The following is a 16,318-nucleotide window of genomic DNA, read 5'->3' on the forward strand; positions in this document are numbered from 1 at the left end:
AGTCTTTCTAATTGAGCTCTGTCAGTGTAGGGGTTAAGCCTCTCACTGCTTTTTCTCTGTGTTATGGCCAGACCATGATTTCATGAATGAGATTTCATTGTAATCCTAATGCCTCAGTGGATGCCCACCCACTCCCATCTGTTACCCTTGTCACACACAAAGATCAACACAATAACAAAGTCATACACACACATGTAGACAACTGGAAACCAAGTACACCTAAAACACTGACATTGTATGGGACTTGTCAGATTTGATAACACATCTACAATCAATGTCTTCAGTAAGACTGGAATAATGATACATACTTTTAATTATAACACAAACACATAAATAATAGTAATTTTATTAATACACAGTCATTGCTCACCATACACAGTATGACTCAAAGTGCTTTATAATAACATTTTAAATAGCAGCATGCTAAATAAACTTGATCATTTATAAACCACAGAAAATAAAGCTAAGCATTTAGGTTCTATTTTATTTTTTTAATTAAAGGACACGACCATAACAGACATTTTCTTGCCCTGTGTCAGCCACCTGCCCCAATCACTCATCACACAGAAGGGTCGGGAGTAGCTGGGAGCAGGGTGCACCATAATGATAACCTGCTGGGCACCTCGCCTGACTGCAGGGTGCTGTTCTAGACACCTCTCTAGCCAGAAAAGCATTCCAATGTGGGAGAACTGGTGCGGCGGCCATTAATACTCATTGCACACCCCTCCATATGCTTTGCAAATAGGGCATTACTGAAATGCTTTAGAAAATGCTTTTGATGGTTTCTAGAGTAGAGGTCTACCAAACTGTACAGGGAAGCAAGTCAGAGACAGAAACCTGAAAGCTTGACCCCCAAAGAAGTAAAGTAACACTGAAACTACAGTACACACTGTGAAACTTACAAGCATTTTTCCTCAATATGCTCAATGACATCAAATGCTGAACATCGGAATACTAGAGATGAGCAATGACTATGTACACATAGCTGTTGTATTTGGTGGAGCAACTACTGTGGATATAGCTACTCATTTTCTCTCTCTCTTCCTGACACTGTCTTTTACTCTCTCTAACAATATTTCCCACTCTTTCATTAACAGTCCCTCTCTCTCCCTGACGCTCTCTCCCTCCTTCCCCCATCTCTCTCTCTCTCTGTGACACCTTCTCTCTCTCTCTCTAGGCCTGATCTACTAAATTTTGAAAAGTGATAACATGGAGAGTGATCAACTACTGTACCAATCAGTTCCTAACTGTGATTTTCAAACAGAGGGCCAGATTCTCTAAGCTTCAAAAGTGATAAAATGGAGAGTGATAGACAACCAGCCAATCAGCTCCTACCTGCCATGTCACAGACTGTGTTTGAAAAATGTCAGATAGGAGCTGATTGGCTGGCTGTTTATCTAGAGCTCTTTATTTAGAGAATCTGGCGCACAGTCTGTAGAGTGACAGTTAGGAGATGACTGGCTAGTACTTTATCACTTTTCAAGGCTTAGTACATATTGCCATCTCTCTCTCCGCGACACTGTCTCTCACTCACATTTCCTTGACATGCGCTCTCTCTCTCTCCTCAGTGCCCTTTCAATATTTTGCTATGGGGTAAATATTTAATCATTTAATCATCATTTAATCATTTACAACTTATGTTCCGAACATTTTACAAGGATCTTCAGTGATTCTGACAGTGTAATTTATTAGAATTTTTTTTTTCAGAAAATCTTCTTGTACCACTGATGTGCAGTCTACACATTTGATGGAAATGTTGGTTGTCTTTCCAAATACAAGCCATCATATTGTAGAGCAGGCATGTCCAAACTATGGCCTGCCAGCTGTTGTGAGACTACACATCCCAGCATGCCTAGCATTTCCTAATAGAAAAACTGTGGCAAGGCATGATGGGACTTGTAGTTTGACAACAGCTGGAGGACCATAGTTTGGACATGCCTGCTTTAGAGCCAGCATTCATAACATGAGTATGGGTCGACCTGTCAACAGTAAAAAAAAAAACAGCCATTATGGTCGACCACTATTGGTCAATAGGCCAAAGGTCGACACAAGGTCAAAAAGGTTGCTGTGCGTTACGTCAACATAAGACATGAAAAGGGTTGACATGGTATTTTCTTGTGTCTAAGTCGGCAAATGTCGATGTGGACACCGTATAAGTGTACCGCTATACTCACCATGTTTCAGGCACTGTGCCACACTGCGCTCGGCACAATATTATATTCCACCTCTATATCTACTGGGATGGTATGAACAAGTCTTGTGAAAAACTCATGTCAACCATTTGCATGTGAATATTTTTCCATGTCGCATGTGTCAACCTTTTGTCTATGTTGACCTAAGGCATATCAACCTTTGGCCTGTTGACCAATAGTGGTCAACCTAATGACTGTCGACATTTTTACTGTTGACAAGTCGACCGCATCCCTCATAACATACTGTATGAAATGAATGCCAACAACTCTGTTTTCATTCTGTTACTCAATTTACTATTAAGTCATTTAATGTTTATAAATCTATAGCAGCTAGATAATTGGTACATAAGTAAGCTTGAATGATTGGTCCCCGGTGTATTCGCTCCCGGAATGTTTTGGCTCTGCGCATGCGTATATGCTATGCTATGGTGTCCCCATGAAAATGCTGGGCGTTCCCCTGGGTACATGGGTGGGCCGTCGCCAGCCGACGGCGGGTGGCTGATGGCACAGGACGTCACCCACCCTATTCTCTCAGCCGCACGCCGCAATTATAGGTCAGTCAAGATGGACTTATATTTGAGAACAAGGGAAAAAAAATCATTCGATGGTTGAATGATTTTTGCCCTGTACACTCCCATGCGAATGGATGTTTATGCTAAAGATCCATCAGCATTGCGGCGGGGATGTTCGTGGGGGTGGGCGTCGTAAGAGGGCTTGCTAAACAGCAGATCTTTGCTTCTTAGCGAGCCTAATGCTGCTCTCACACCGTATAAACAGCATTGACCCGGTAATTTAAAACCTTTTTAAAAATGGGTCAGACAGCTTTCACACCGCATATCTTAAATGGTATAATACCCTTTCAAGTGCGGTCTGAAAGTGGTATTACCGTTTCAATACCGTTTTGTCCCATCACATTAAACAGGGACAATGAAACAGTTTTGAATTACCGGTTTTCTTGAACCGGTAAATTCAAAACGGACCTTTCACACCGCTCATATTACCGTTTTGAAAAAAAATGCATTTTACCCGGTAATAAGTGCGGTCTGAAAGGGGTATTAGTGAATCAAGGGCTATATGTCCTGGTCTCACATTGAAGGTGTGACTTATTTCATATTGTGCTACCAGAATTATAGTATACTATACTATAATATGTTTCTTGTTAAAGTTTAAGCTGAGCTGTTAACATTCAGATGGGTTTTATGTTTTGTACATCTAAGTGAATGAAACAAGTATATACATAATGCCTCTAGCTTATTTTCTCACCTTGTTTTTAAAATATTTAAAAATTGCAAGATTTCGGAAAACTGGATTAGCCGCAGAGCTCGTAGGAACCTCAGGCCTGTAAGAGAGAGAATATCATAAACATACTTCACTCACATTAACAACTTCCAGTAAACTGATAAATAATCTGAGCAAAAAAAATAATAATTGCCAACATTTAAGACACCAAAATTATAAGATTTATTTCAATTCTTTTTTTAACATAATACAGGTTGAGTATTCCTTATCCAAAATGCTTGGGACCAGAAGAATTTTGGATAACGGATTATTCCGTATTTCAGAATATTTTTTATATTTCAATGATGTATTTTTTGTTATCTTGCATTTATGTTGTACAAACACATCAAACACATGAAATACACACAAACATATTTTATTTGTACATAAAAAAGGTTTCAATCTCAGGTACTGAATTTGAATGCCAAGCAATCATTTTCTTGGACATATTTAGTGCCAGTTACATATCATGTCCCCAGTAGTGCTTTTAGCAAAAAAAAAAAGTTATTTTTTTTACTTTCTGGATTGTATGGTTTTCGGAATAATTTGGATAATGGATATTTAGATAAGGTATACTCAAGCTGTAATAACCACACTGGGAGCATGCACTTCTGTAGCCCGTAACATTAAAGTACTGTATCAGTGTGGAAGTCCTGAAATTCTAAATGACATAAATACACTAGCGTATAAACACTTACAGCTTGCCTTTGTATTTGAATAATACTGCATTACATAAACAGATCAAATAATCAAACACTAATACCACTTTCACATCGCCGACACGTTTTAAAAACCGGTATTTAAAACGGTAATTAAAACGGGTCAGAGCCTTAACATTGCCGCAGATTACCGTTTTAAATACCGGTTTATACCCCTTTCACATCGCACTTTTAAAACGGTAAATTGCCGGTTTTTTTTTCCCTTTTTTAAAACGTTTAAGCCTGCACTGTGAATGCATAGCATTGTACACATTCACATTGCACAAAAAACGGCAAGGAACCGTGTAGGACTCTGCTTTTTACACGGTTCGAAATGCCAGTTAACTTTAAACGGTAAATCGGCTGTGGTGCATTCACAGTGCAGGCTTAAACGTTTTAAAAAGGGAAAAAAACGGCAATTTACCGTTTTAAAAGTGCGATGTGAAAGGGGTATAATTGAACATTTAGCAACAGGACAGCCAGGATAATTCCACTAGGACAAAAAAGTATTAACAAACAGTTGATTTTATGTTTTTCAGTTAGATAGAAAAAGTCTAGAAAATTAACTATAACCAGAAACTAATAAAGATATAAACGATCCATTAAAAGCAAACTTAATGCAATGAGGAAAGCAAAACAACAAATCAAACAAAACCAAAGTATTATTGGGAGGTTCCAGGCATTGGCGATTTTTGGAAGGTGTACCAGGGATTCCATAGCTGTCAGCCCGTGCCGCGTCCCTGGTTGCTGGGCATTACTGTGCATGGCATTATGTGTAATGGGCATTATGGTTTGTTATATAGTACTGTATGTAATGGGCATTACAGTTTGTTATATAATATGTAATGGGCATTACGGTTTGTTATACAATATGTAATGGGCATCATGTGTGGCCTTATGTGTAATTGGCATTATGATATGTGGCTTTATTCCCTGCGCACAAGCCTAGCCTACCTCAAATCGGGGAGGGGGGGGGATCAGTCGGATCGCAGCCAAGCCAGGCAGGCTTGGCTGGGATCTGATGCGATAAATCTTAGGTCGGCAAAAGGACCTCATACGATATATCTCATGCTATCCTGCTGCCCCTGGAGCTCCTGGGCAGTTCAAGGGGGGATCACGGCGACTTCTTCATGCGGAGAATGCACCCTAATGTATGTCCAGCTTTACAAGTTTAGCACCTGCAATTTGAATCAGGCTTAGAATCATCCTTAATTTTATGAGACTTAGTGGAGCCCCCAGACAGCTGCATCATGGTAATGCTGGCTATACAGTTAGATTTGTTATATGGGACAAAAATAACAAATCTAAGTAGTGCCATCAGAAAATCGGGCTGGGTACTGACAGGTAACACCTGTGGGATAATGCAGCTGCTTTTTCCAACCGTGCCAGCAGGGGGCAGATGATCGCTGACGTCTGAGGGCAGCACGGGTAGCTCCCAGTGGATTGCTTTATGGATAAAAACATGAGGAACTAGAAGTGACACAATGTGGTTCGTCTCAATGGCAATGATGACCTCTTCTACCAAAGGTAGACCACCACCACTTCTTCCGCCATTACCAATATTATTTTCATGTACCCCCAACCGGTCTGCAGTGTACGAGTACCTCAGGTTGGAAACCACTTATTTGCAGGGTTGACTTCAAACTCCCCCCCCCCCCCCTCCACTAATATAAAGATGCATACTTAAGATATACAACAAGCGTTCTTACGGACCTGCAGGATCAATTACAGAGGGTCAGATATGCAGGGAAGGCTTGTTTTAAGAAGTTCTCCCAGTGCATCAATATGCTGTTGTGTAACAGCTTGGTGCAGCTCCCCGGGTATCGGAGGTAGGAGCCAAGATTTGGCCCCCCTCTCCAGTATTCGCATTCCCCCTTCATGGCAGCAAGTACAATGCTTTAAAATTAACTTTCTTCTTCTAATTTAGTTTTTTTACTGCATAATTTTTCATAATCCAATGGTTTTCTGCAGGTGCAGATTGGAATAGAAAACCAGCACAAGAAACTTCTAGAAACAGTCCTAATGGGGGTAGGATTTGTTTGGGAGGGATACCTTGTCACAGCGCCTGATTCTGAGTGGTTTATTTACAAACAAGGGAGTTCTACTTCAGATGGGATGTTGCTATTGGAAACAGAATAGGAGGTAGGGTGGGAGTAATAGTGGGAAGCAGTGGCATATGGAAGTTGTAGAAGTGCAGAGTAGGAGTAAGTACGATGGGAGTAGTAGTGGGAAATGGGGGCAGGCTGGGGGTAGTAGTAGTGCTGGAGGATAGGGCTGGGCTGCCTCTTCCCTGTATGGTCTTCTGTGTATTGGACACTGTAGTGGATGTGTCCCAGGGATTCTACTTTTTTTTTTCCCCACCTTCTAAAAGATAATAAATAGAATTTGATTGGTTGCAATGGCAAAATCCCATCTTCAAATGAACTACCATCTTAGTAAATTTACTGAGGCTGCTATGAGAAAGAGGTTCCAGCTCAGCCAGAAGTAACCCGGTATTCCCTGCAACCCTGAAGTAGCACTGCAGCAAACCAGAGGAGGAGAGCAACAGTAACCTGCTCATACATGGTAGATTAGTGGGGTTAGGATTCTTAATGATACAATCTTATCTTCTTTTATTTCACTACATTTAATGTTGATCGGGGACTAACAGGGTTTTAAAAGAACTTTAAAATGTGATGTTATATGGGAGTCAGGCAGCTGTATAGTACATAAGGTGGGCAGCAGTGGCGGTTTATTTTTCTATTAAATGCAAAGCGCTTATGGCCATATCCCCCTCTTTCAAGAGGGACGCACAATCTTGGAAGTTTAAATATTAGAAACGAGCAGGATGGATCAGTTGACACAAAATGACAGGCTGTACTTCTACAGTTAGGTGCTGAAAGTGAACTGTATTATGTAAATATGTTTAAAAAAATAAAATTATATAAACCAGGAGTAATTTTCAACAGAATGTGGGAATTATAGGCTTTGCATTATCATGCAACCCACACCTTATGGCAACTGCCTGCAATACGTGGGCTGATAGCCAACTAGGCCATTTTGTTAATTTACCTCCTATTTTTTTTAAGCTCCAGATTATATTGTTTGAAACAAGGACAGTGACAAGGGCACATTCGATACTGGGTTACAGTAAAGCCCATCACTTAGGGGCCAAGCTTATGATTATCTGTAGGTAATGCAGATCAGAGCAGACGGGTGCAATAAAACCGAAATTCATTAGCACAGAACTCAGTACATTCTTTACTTCTTTATAAACAATTCATAGTTACAGTATGTCAGTTATTGCAATAAGTTTGCCTTACCTATGGATTTAGCAGAAAATATTATTTGGTTATCATGGGGAAATTATCATATACAGCTAAAGATGACATTTTCACTCAATAATTAAGAAAAAATCACGGTACTTGTGAGTTATCTGGACGCCCGATTTTTTGATTGTATGCCTTAAGTTAAGGCATACAATCAGATGCGATGCGATGCGATATCGCATCGCATCGCATCGCATGCGACCATCGGATGCGATGACCCGATTTTTCCATAGGAATCAATGTTAAAATGATTCCTATGGAAAAAGGGGTCCTTTTCATACCCCTACTATCCAAGTGGGCATGGAGTTGGATATAAACCTGTGGCGAGCGTAGCGAGCCACCGAGCCCGAAGCGTGGCGAGCGAAGCGTGGCGAGCGAAGCGAGCCCCGCGAGGGGACGGTATTCCGTGTCCCCTCGCGGGGCTCGCTACGCTCGCCACGCTTCGGGCTCGGTGGCTCGCTACGCTCGCCACAGGTTTATATCCAACTCCATGCCCACTTGGATAGTAGGGGTATGAAAAGGACCCCTTTTTCCCATTGAATTCCATGTTAAAATGGACTCAGTCCATTTTAACATTGATTCCTATGGAAAAATCGGGTCATCGCATCGCATCGCATCCGATGGTCGCATGCGATGCGATGCGATGTGCCCGATCCGACCCGATTTAGAAATCGGGCGTCCGGATAACTCACAAGTACCAAAATCACAGTTTGATACATTTATTTATTATTTATTTATTAACAGTTTCTTATATAGCGCACACAGATTCCGCAGCGCTTTACAGAGCATAGTTATAATCAAAAACACATACCTAATTACAGTACAAGACAGTTTAGGACAAGTACATGGTTAATATAGATAGTTGCATCAGGGGACAGGACACTGAAGCAATCATCAGGGTGGCAGAGGTTTATATATTCTAAGAAAGGCACATGAGGAGAGAGGGCCCTGCTCGTGAGAGCTTACATTCTAATGATATTAGAAATTCTGCCCCATAAATTCTCATAAAGAAACCGGGCGCAAAAACCCCAAACCAGTAATTTGGGCTTACTTACCTCTAGAAGACAGAACAAGGGAGGGTAAGGTTGGTATTCCTTAGACCAAGTACAGTACAGGAAATATCAGTGTAAATACAGATCAAGTAGATCAGGGAAAAACAAGCAAATCTGATGATGATGGTGGTGGCTTGGAATTAACCAGGCACATATGCTGGCACTATAAAGACAAACATCATGAGATTTGCTCGGTTTTCTATAGGAGCAGAAAAATGCTCCGTTCTTGTACACTTTTTTTGCCCAATTTTAAATTTTGCAACATAAGCATCTTTTTTTTAATAGTATGATGAACGCTGCACACACACATGCATGCATGCTTTCATCCCCGGTGTAGATTGAATCTCTTTTGCAATTATAGAGCTGAAATGGGGGTGGCAAGGGGCATACAAATGTTGGACAAGTAAAATATAGAAAAAATGTGTATATGAGGGCACTAGTCAATATAGTTCTAACAAGCACTGCACTCATTCACCCTTTTTAAACGTTATAGACTGCTGCTCTAAGCAACCAAGGTGCTGTTCCTTGGTTATCTCACTGTAACAGAAGAGACAAGTAGAATATAGGCCTGTTCACATAAATGCTTGTCACTTCTTGGTTGCTCCCACAGACAGTAAGTACAGTAGAATGTGGAGATTCTCAACCATTTTCACAGAGTTCCAATGAGAACAATGTATCGCTAGTCCTGTCATAGTATGGGACCTTTTTATATATACATATGTGAAGGTCACAGGTATATTCTATTGAACCAGTTGGAAGAATCCATTCACTAGTTGGGCAACAAATGCAATCTCTTTGGTCAGTGTGATAAAATGATATATGTAATGCTGAGTACACACCGTAATGATTTGGCCTCAATTCCCCCAATATCCATACAATCTCAACTGATTGTATGTAAATTGTGCATGTTTTGGCATGTTTTAGATCCGATCCGATGTGCGTCCCGATGGTTGTTTGGTCGTTTTTCAGATCCTACCTGCTGCAGTCAGGATTTTAAAATGACCCTTTCAACTGGGTACAGATCTGGAGTGGATCATATGCAGATCGGAAGCTCCAACAGATCGTGCGACCATCGTATGTTCGTCTCACGATCATGATCGTACTGGTGTGTACCCAGCATTACATGCATTATTAGCTCCTAAAATGACTGTGTCACAGATTATTTAGTGACAGTTTACAGTAACAGAAAGTGAAATTTGAAACAATAACCTTGGTCCAATAGATGGCAACACTGAACTCAATTGTACAAAATGAATAGCTTAAGCTATGTAAACACGATTGAAGCATAGATGATAACACACCTCCCACTCTTATAACATAAAATATTACAAATCAGCAAGGAGCTTCCATGATCATTTAACACTGAAGGGACTTCTCATATGCTACTGATTACAGTATATATACGCACACACATATGGATGTGTGTTACGGTCATTGCTGCTAAACAATATACATGTGTTTACACCACGTCTGAAAACAAAATATATGTGGATGAGTGTTAGGACCACTGCTGAGAACAATTACAGCTGATAGAGACAGAGCAAAGGAAGATATGGATGGATTACATATGCATCTATGAGAATGTCAAGCAGATCTTACCCCAGTAACGAGCCTTTTTATAGAAAGCGGACAAGGACTGAAGCCATCCAGGTCTCTCCCCTTTATCCCCTGCACCCGGGCCATGCCCAGCTTTGACTCTATAGCCATTCTGGTACAGATCTCCCAGAGATTTCTTGCGTCTCCTCGTAGTTCTGTATACTTCACTCCTTGTAGCCCCCTCTGGAGCCCGACAGACTAAAATCTTGCTGGGTATCATTTCCCGCAAACAAATAAGGAACTGTAAAATTTACACTGCGTGTGCCATGATTTCAGGGAGTTAGGAGAGCATCCCTGGTCCTCAAAAGGCAAAGGTCTGATCCATGAACACACAGATACTGCTGACCAAGCTATGATGGATCGAGGGGAAACCACTAAATACGAAAGGGATGGCGGATTACAGCTGGTCAGAGAGATCACAACGATATCCGGAGATCACATAGAAGAGAGGCAGATCTACAGAAAGGAAGAGAAATGTTCTATGCTGCTTCGGGATGCTGGTCTTTACAGATTCTCTACTGATCCTTCCCTGCGCAGCGCTTTAAAATCCTCTATTTCCTATCACAATATTAAAGCCTAAGCTCCTTTTGGACACTCTATGGAAGTGTATTCTGGCTATAGCATCCCCTCCCACAGCTACATGTGCCAATCCTCATATTCAGCGGATGAGGATGTTGGGAAGATTAGCAACCTCATGCATCCATCAGGAAGAGGACAGGAGGATGTTACTAACTAGAGCAAACCAGATATTACAGTATTGCATGTTGTATACTAATATGGTCATTCACTACAATATTGCTGTTTTGAAGCAATTACTATTTACAACAGTCTATGAAAAATGTGGAATCGGGACATCTGTCAGAATGAACTTAGGTCTACAGTCATTAGGTCGACCCCACTAGGTCGACTGGCAGGAAGGTCGACCTGACTTAAGGAAGACATGGGCCAAGGTCGACATGACTTAAGGTCGAATTTGCATAAAGGTCGACATGAGGAAGGTCGACTGGTCATAAGGTCGACATGGGTTTTTCACTGTTTTTTATCCGAATGTCGACACAGTCGACATGGACACAGTTGGCAATGAGAATCAGACGCTCGCTTCGCTCGCAATGCTTCGGGCACGGTGCCTCGCTGCGCTCGGCACACTATTTTATTCTCCCACCACGCCCTAGTGGATGGTAGGGCATGAAATACCGCCTGTCGGCACATGTCGGCTCAAAAAACAGTGAAAAACCCATGTCGACCTTATGACCAGTCGACCTTCCTCATGTCGACCTTTATGCAAATTCGACCTTAAGTCATGTCGACCTTGGCCCATGTCGACCTTAAGTCAGGTCGACCTTCCTGCCAGTCGACCTAGTGGGGTCGACCTAATGACTGTAGACCTAAGTTCATTCTAATAGATGACCGCATCCCGAAAAATGTTATCCCTTTTCTTAAGATCATGGATTGCATATATTTTATTTACACACCATTTTATTCCCTTTCTTATTCCCTATTTTGTTCCACCCTGTTTAGCTCCGCCCACCGTGTTCAGAACCCCGCCCTGCTAGTTTATTTCGCTGCAGTGCTGCATTTTGTGGGAGAGAATGTGCAGAGCAGTGAGTAGTAGTGGCCTGCATGAAAAGTATTGCCTTTTCCCCATTGCTACCTGCAAGTGTACCCTGCCCTCTGCTCGGCCATATAAGTTTGTCTTCTTAGAACAGCACCCACCGTTAAGCAGACACCATATGATTCACGCGGCCCTCGCCCGACTACACCCTGATGTGTCCTGCAGAGTGATATTGAAAAGCAGATGTGCGAGCAGGCAGGTGCCACATTCAGGGAGCCGCTGCGGAGGATGAAGAGCAGTTGACATGCGCTGCAGCCTGTCACCCACAGGAGAGAAGACGAGTCGCTGCGCTGTGCAGGGAGCTGGACCCGGCCGCAGCTGACCCAGCAGGGTGATCCGTCTGTCATACACACACACTTGTGAGACTTGTGTATGAAGGAGATGGGTGGGGGGGGTGTTTGCCAGTATACGGTGATTAGGTCGATATTACATTACAAGCATTGGGTCAACCACTGAAGGTCATCAGGGCTCAGGTTTACACAGGTTTTCATGGTTTTTCTGAGCCGACATACTGTATGTCGAAAGGCAGTATTTCATGCCTTACCATCCACTAGAGCATGGGTCCTCAAACTGCGGCCCTCCAGATGTTGTGAAACTACAAATCCTAGCATGCTTTGCCACAGTTTTGCTATAAGGGAGTGGTAAACTGTGGCAAGTGTTTGTAGTTTCACAACATCTGGAGGGCCGCAGTTTGAGGACCCATGCACTAGAGTGTGGACAACATAATAGTCTGCAGAGCGTAGTGAGGCCGGCAGTCCAAAGCATGGCGAGCACACGCAGGGAACTTTTTCGGTGTCCATGTCCACTGTGTCAACATTAGGGACAAAAAAAAAGGTGAAACCCATGTCAATTTTTTTGACTGTCGACCTTCCCATTGTCGACCTTATGCTTGTGTCAATCTTTTTACCCTGACAACCTTATCCATATCAACCTTTTCGAAGTGTCGACCTAATGCACGATGCACGATGACATTAATTGGTTGACCCAATGACCCATATCCTTTTGTCGGTGTGCTTACACTCTATGTGGGGGAGAGGTTTTTCTGGGTACATTCCATGTGGGGGATGTACATAAACTCTATGGGGGTGTGTGTGCATATAATCTATGGGTGGGGGGGGGGGGGATGTGCATATACTCTATGCACATCCCCCATATCCCCCACATATACTCTATGTGGGGGGAGTGTACATATACTCTATGTGGGGGGGGGGGGGGAGTGTACATATACTCTATGTGGGGGGGGAGTGTACATATACTCTATGTGGGGGGGAGTGTGCATATACTCTATGTGGGGGGGGAGTGTATATATACTCTATGTGGGGGGACGTACATATACTCTATGTGGGGGGGTGTACATATACTCTATGTGGGGGGGTGTACATATACTCTATGTGGGGGGGTGTACATATACTCTATGTGGGGGGGGGTGTACATATACTCTATGTGGGGGGGTGTACATATACTCTATGTGGGGGGGTGTACATATACTCTATGTGGGGGGGTGTACATATACTCTATGTGGGGGGGTGTACATATACTCTATGTGGGGGGGTGTACATATACTCTATGTGGGGGGGTGTACATATACTCTATGTGGGGGGGTGTACATATACTCTATGTGGGGGGGTGTACATATACTCTATGTGGGGGGGTTTACATATACTCTATGTGGGGGGGGGTGTACATATACTCTATGTGGGGGGGAGTGTGCATATACTCTATGTGCGGGGGAGTGTGCATATACTCTATGTGGGGGGGTGTACATATACTCTATGTGGGGGGGTGTACATATACTCTATTTGGGGGGGTGTACATATACTCTATGTGGGGGGGTGTACATATACTCTATGTGGGGGGGTGTACATATACTCTATGTGGGGGGGTGTACATATACTCTATGTGGGGGGGTGTACATATACTCTATGTGGGGGGGTGTACATATACTCTATGTGGGGGGGAGTGTGCATATACTCTATGTGCGGGGGAGTGTGCATATACTCTATGTGGGGGGGTGTACATATACTCTATGTGGGGGGGTGTACATATACTCTATGTGGGGGGGTGTACATATACTCTATGTGGGGGGGTGTACATATACTCTATGTGGGGGGGTGTACATATACTCTATGTGGGGGGGAGTGTGCATATACTCTATGTGCGGGGGAGTGTGCATATACTCTATGTGGGGGGGTGTACATATACTCTATGTGGGGGGGTGTACATATACTCTATTTGGGGGGGTGTACATATACTCTATGTGGGGGGGTGTACATATACTCTATGTGGGGGGGTGTACATATACTCTATGTGGGGGGGTGTACATATACTCTATGTGGGGGGGTGTACATATACTCTATGTGGGGGGGTGTACATATACTCTATGTGGGGGGGAGTGTGCATATACTCTATGTGCGGGGGAGTGTGCATATACTCTATGTGGGGGGGTGTACATATACTCTATGTGGGGGGGTGTACATATACTCTATGTGGGGGGGGTGTACATATACTCTATGTGGGGGGGTGTACATATACTCTATGTGCGGGGGGGTGTACATATACTTTATGTGGGGGGTGTACATATACTCTATGTGGGGGGTGTACATATACTCTATGTGTACATATACCTCTATGTGCGGGGGAGTGTGCATATACTCTATGTTGGGGGGGAGTGTGCATATACTCTATGTGGTAGGAAGTGTGTCTATACTATATTGGGTTTTATTTTTTATTTTTTAAGTTTATCCTTAAACCCTTATATATAAAAAAGGAAATCTCATTAAATAAAAAAATTAAAAAAACAACACTTATCACCACCGATACCCAAGTGAATAAAATGAAGAGAAAATGACCACGTATAGATGACTATTAAAAAGTGTGATAATTATCACCAAACATTTGAATAGAAAGCCTATTGAAATTGACTGTGAAATAAAAGATGTTCAAAAAACGATCAACTTTTAAAAGACAGGAGAGAAACGAATATCACACGAATATCACGACATACTGTATAAAAGTTGTGGGAAAAAAAGAGATAAAAGGCGTGAAAAAGGAAACAGACCAACATTTGAATACCCCCCCTACCGCTTGGTTTCTGATGTGCCAACTTAATACTTTGACTTAATTTGTACTATTTTGTGTCATTGGATCCCAATATAAATTATTTTTCTGCTCTTTTCGGGCTTTGAAACCACATTCCAAGTACTCTAAGTTTATTGTCAACCTTTTTGATATACTACTACATTGCAGAAAGAATTTAAACAACTGCAATTTGAAAGTTTGAAGAGTTCTTTTATTGATATCCACTTCTGTACCGTGGCAACACATATTGTATATCACAAATGTGAATCTACTGTAAACACTACGGAAATGTATCAATGTTGACCTTGCGCAGATCGACTTTTTGTTGTCGACCTATTGACAGACAATGTGTTTGTCAGCCTTCCGAATACCCTGTATGTACATACAGTGCAGTACGGATGGTGTAATGGTTAGCATTACTGCCTCACAGCGCTGAGGTCATGGGTTCGATTCCCACCATAGCTTGTATATTCTCCCCGTACTTGCGGAGTTTGTATATTCTCCCCGTACTTGCGTGGGTTTCCTTTGGGTACTCCGGTTTCCTCCCACAATCCAAAAATATACTGGTAGGCTAATTGGCTCCCTACAAAATTATCCCTAGAATGTCTGTGTGTGCACGGGAAACGGTCATCTGTCAGACCACACTTAGGTTGACAGTCATTAGGTCAACCCCGGAAGGTCGACTGGCCCCAAGGTCGATATGGGTCAAGGTCGACATGGGTTTAGGCCGACAGTCATTAGGTCGACATGAGTTTATCACTGTTTTTTGAGATGACATGTGCCGACAGGTGGTATTTCATGCCCTACCATCCACTAGGGCAGGACTGGGCAACACCGGCCCTCCAGATGTTGATGAACTACACATCCCAGCATGCCTTGCATCAGTTTCAGCAACGCCACATAGCAAAACTAATGCAAAGCATCCTGGCATTAACATCTGGAGGGCCGGTGTTGCCCAGCCCTGCACTAGGGCGTGGTGGGAGAATAAAATAGTGCGCCGAGCGTAGCGAGGCATTGTGCCCGAATGTGAGGGGCTACGGTTCAACTCCAACTGTGTCCATGTTGACTGTCGACATTTGGGTAAAAAAACAGTGAAAAACTCATGTCGACCTAATGACTGTCGACCTAAACCCATGTCGACCTTAAGTCATGTCGACCTTGACCCATGTCGACCTTTAACCCTGTCGACCTTCCGGGGTCGACCTAATGACGGTAGAGTTTGGTCTGACAGATGTACCGATTCCGTGTGCGCTAGCATGTGGTAGGGAATATAGATTGTAAGCTCCACTGGGGCAGGGACTGATGTGAATGTTCAACTATACTCTGTAAAGCGCTGCGGAATATGTATGCGCTATATAAAAAAACTGTTAATAAATAAATACTGTAAATATAATGTTCCTAATAAAAGTGAAGGAACACATGTGTACATAATGGTCTGTTCTATTTGTACATAAAGGACTGATATGTTCGGAGTGATTTTTTATTTTCAAACCCCCGGGATGAT

The 16,318-nt window shown here is 42.6% G+C and overlaps 1 protein-coding gene across 21 annotated transcripts in view; it reads right to left on the reverse strand.

Annotated features, from left to right (window-relative positions):
- The window catches only part of KCNMA1 (potassium calcium-activated channel subfamily M alpha 1), a 459,278-nt gene that overhangs the window by 181,005 nt on the left and 261,955 nt on the right, over positions 1–16,318 (reverse strand). For all 21 annotated transcript variants that reach the window (XM_083146231.1, XM_083146240.1, XM_083146230.1 and 18 more), the window contains exon 6: positions 3,456–3,531. In XM_083146231.1, coding sequence (XP_083002357.1) covers positions 3,456–3,531 — 76 coding nt within the window. The remainder of the gene's footprint in view (positions 1–3,455; positions 3,532–16,318) is intronic.

The sequence above is a fragment of the Crinia signifera genome, chromosome 6, assembly GCF_055691185.1.
Source record: "Crinia signifera chromosome 6, ASM5569118v1, whole genome shotgun sequence".
In the NCBI taxonomy this organism is placed as follows: Eukaryota; Metazoa; Chordata; class Amphibia; order Anura; family Myobatrachidae; genus Crinia; species Crinia signifera.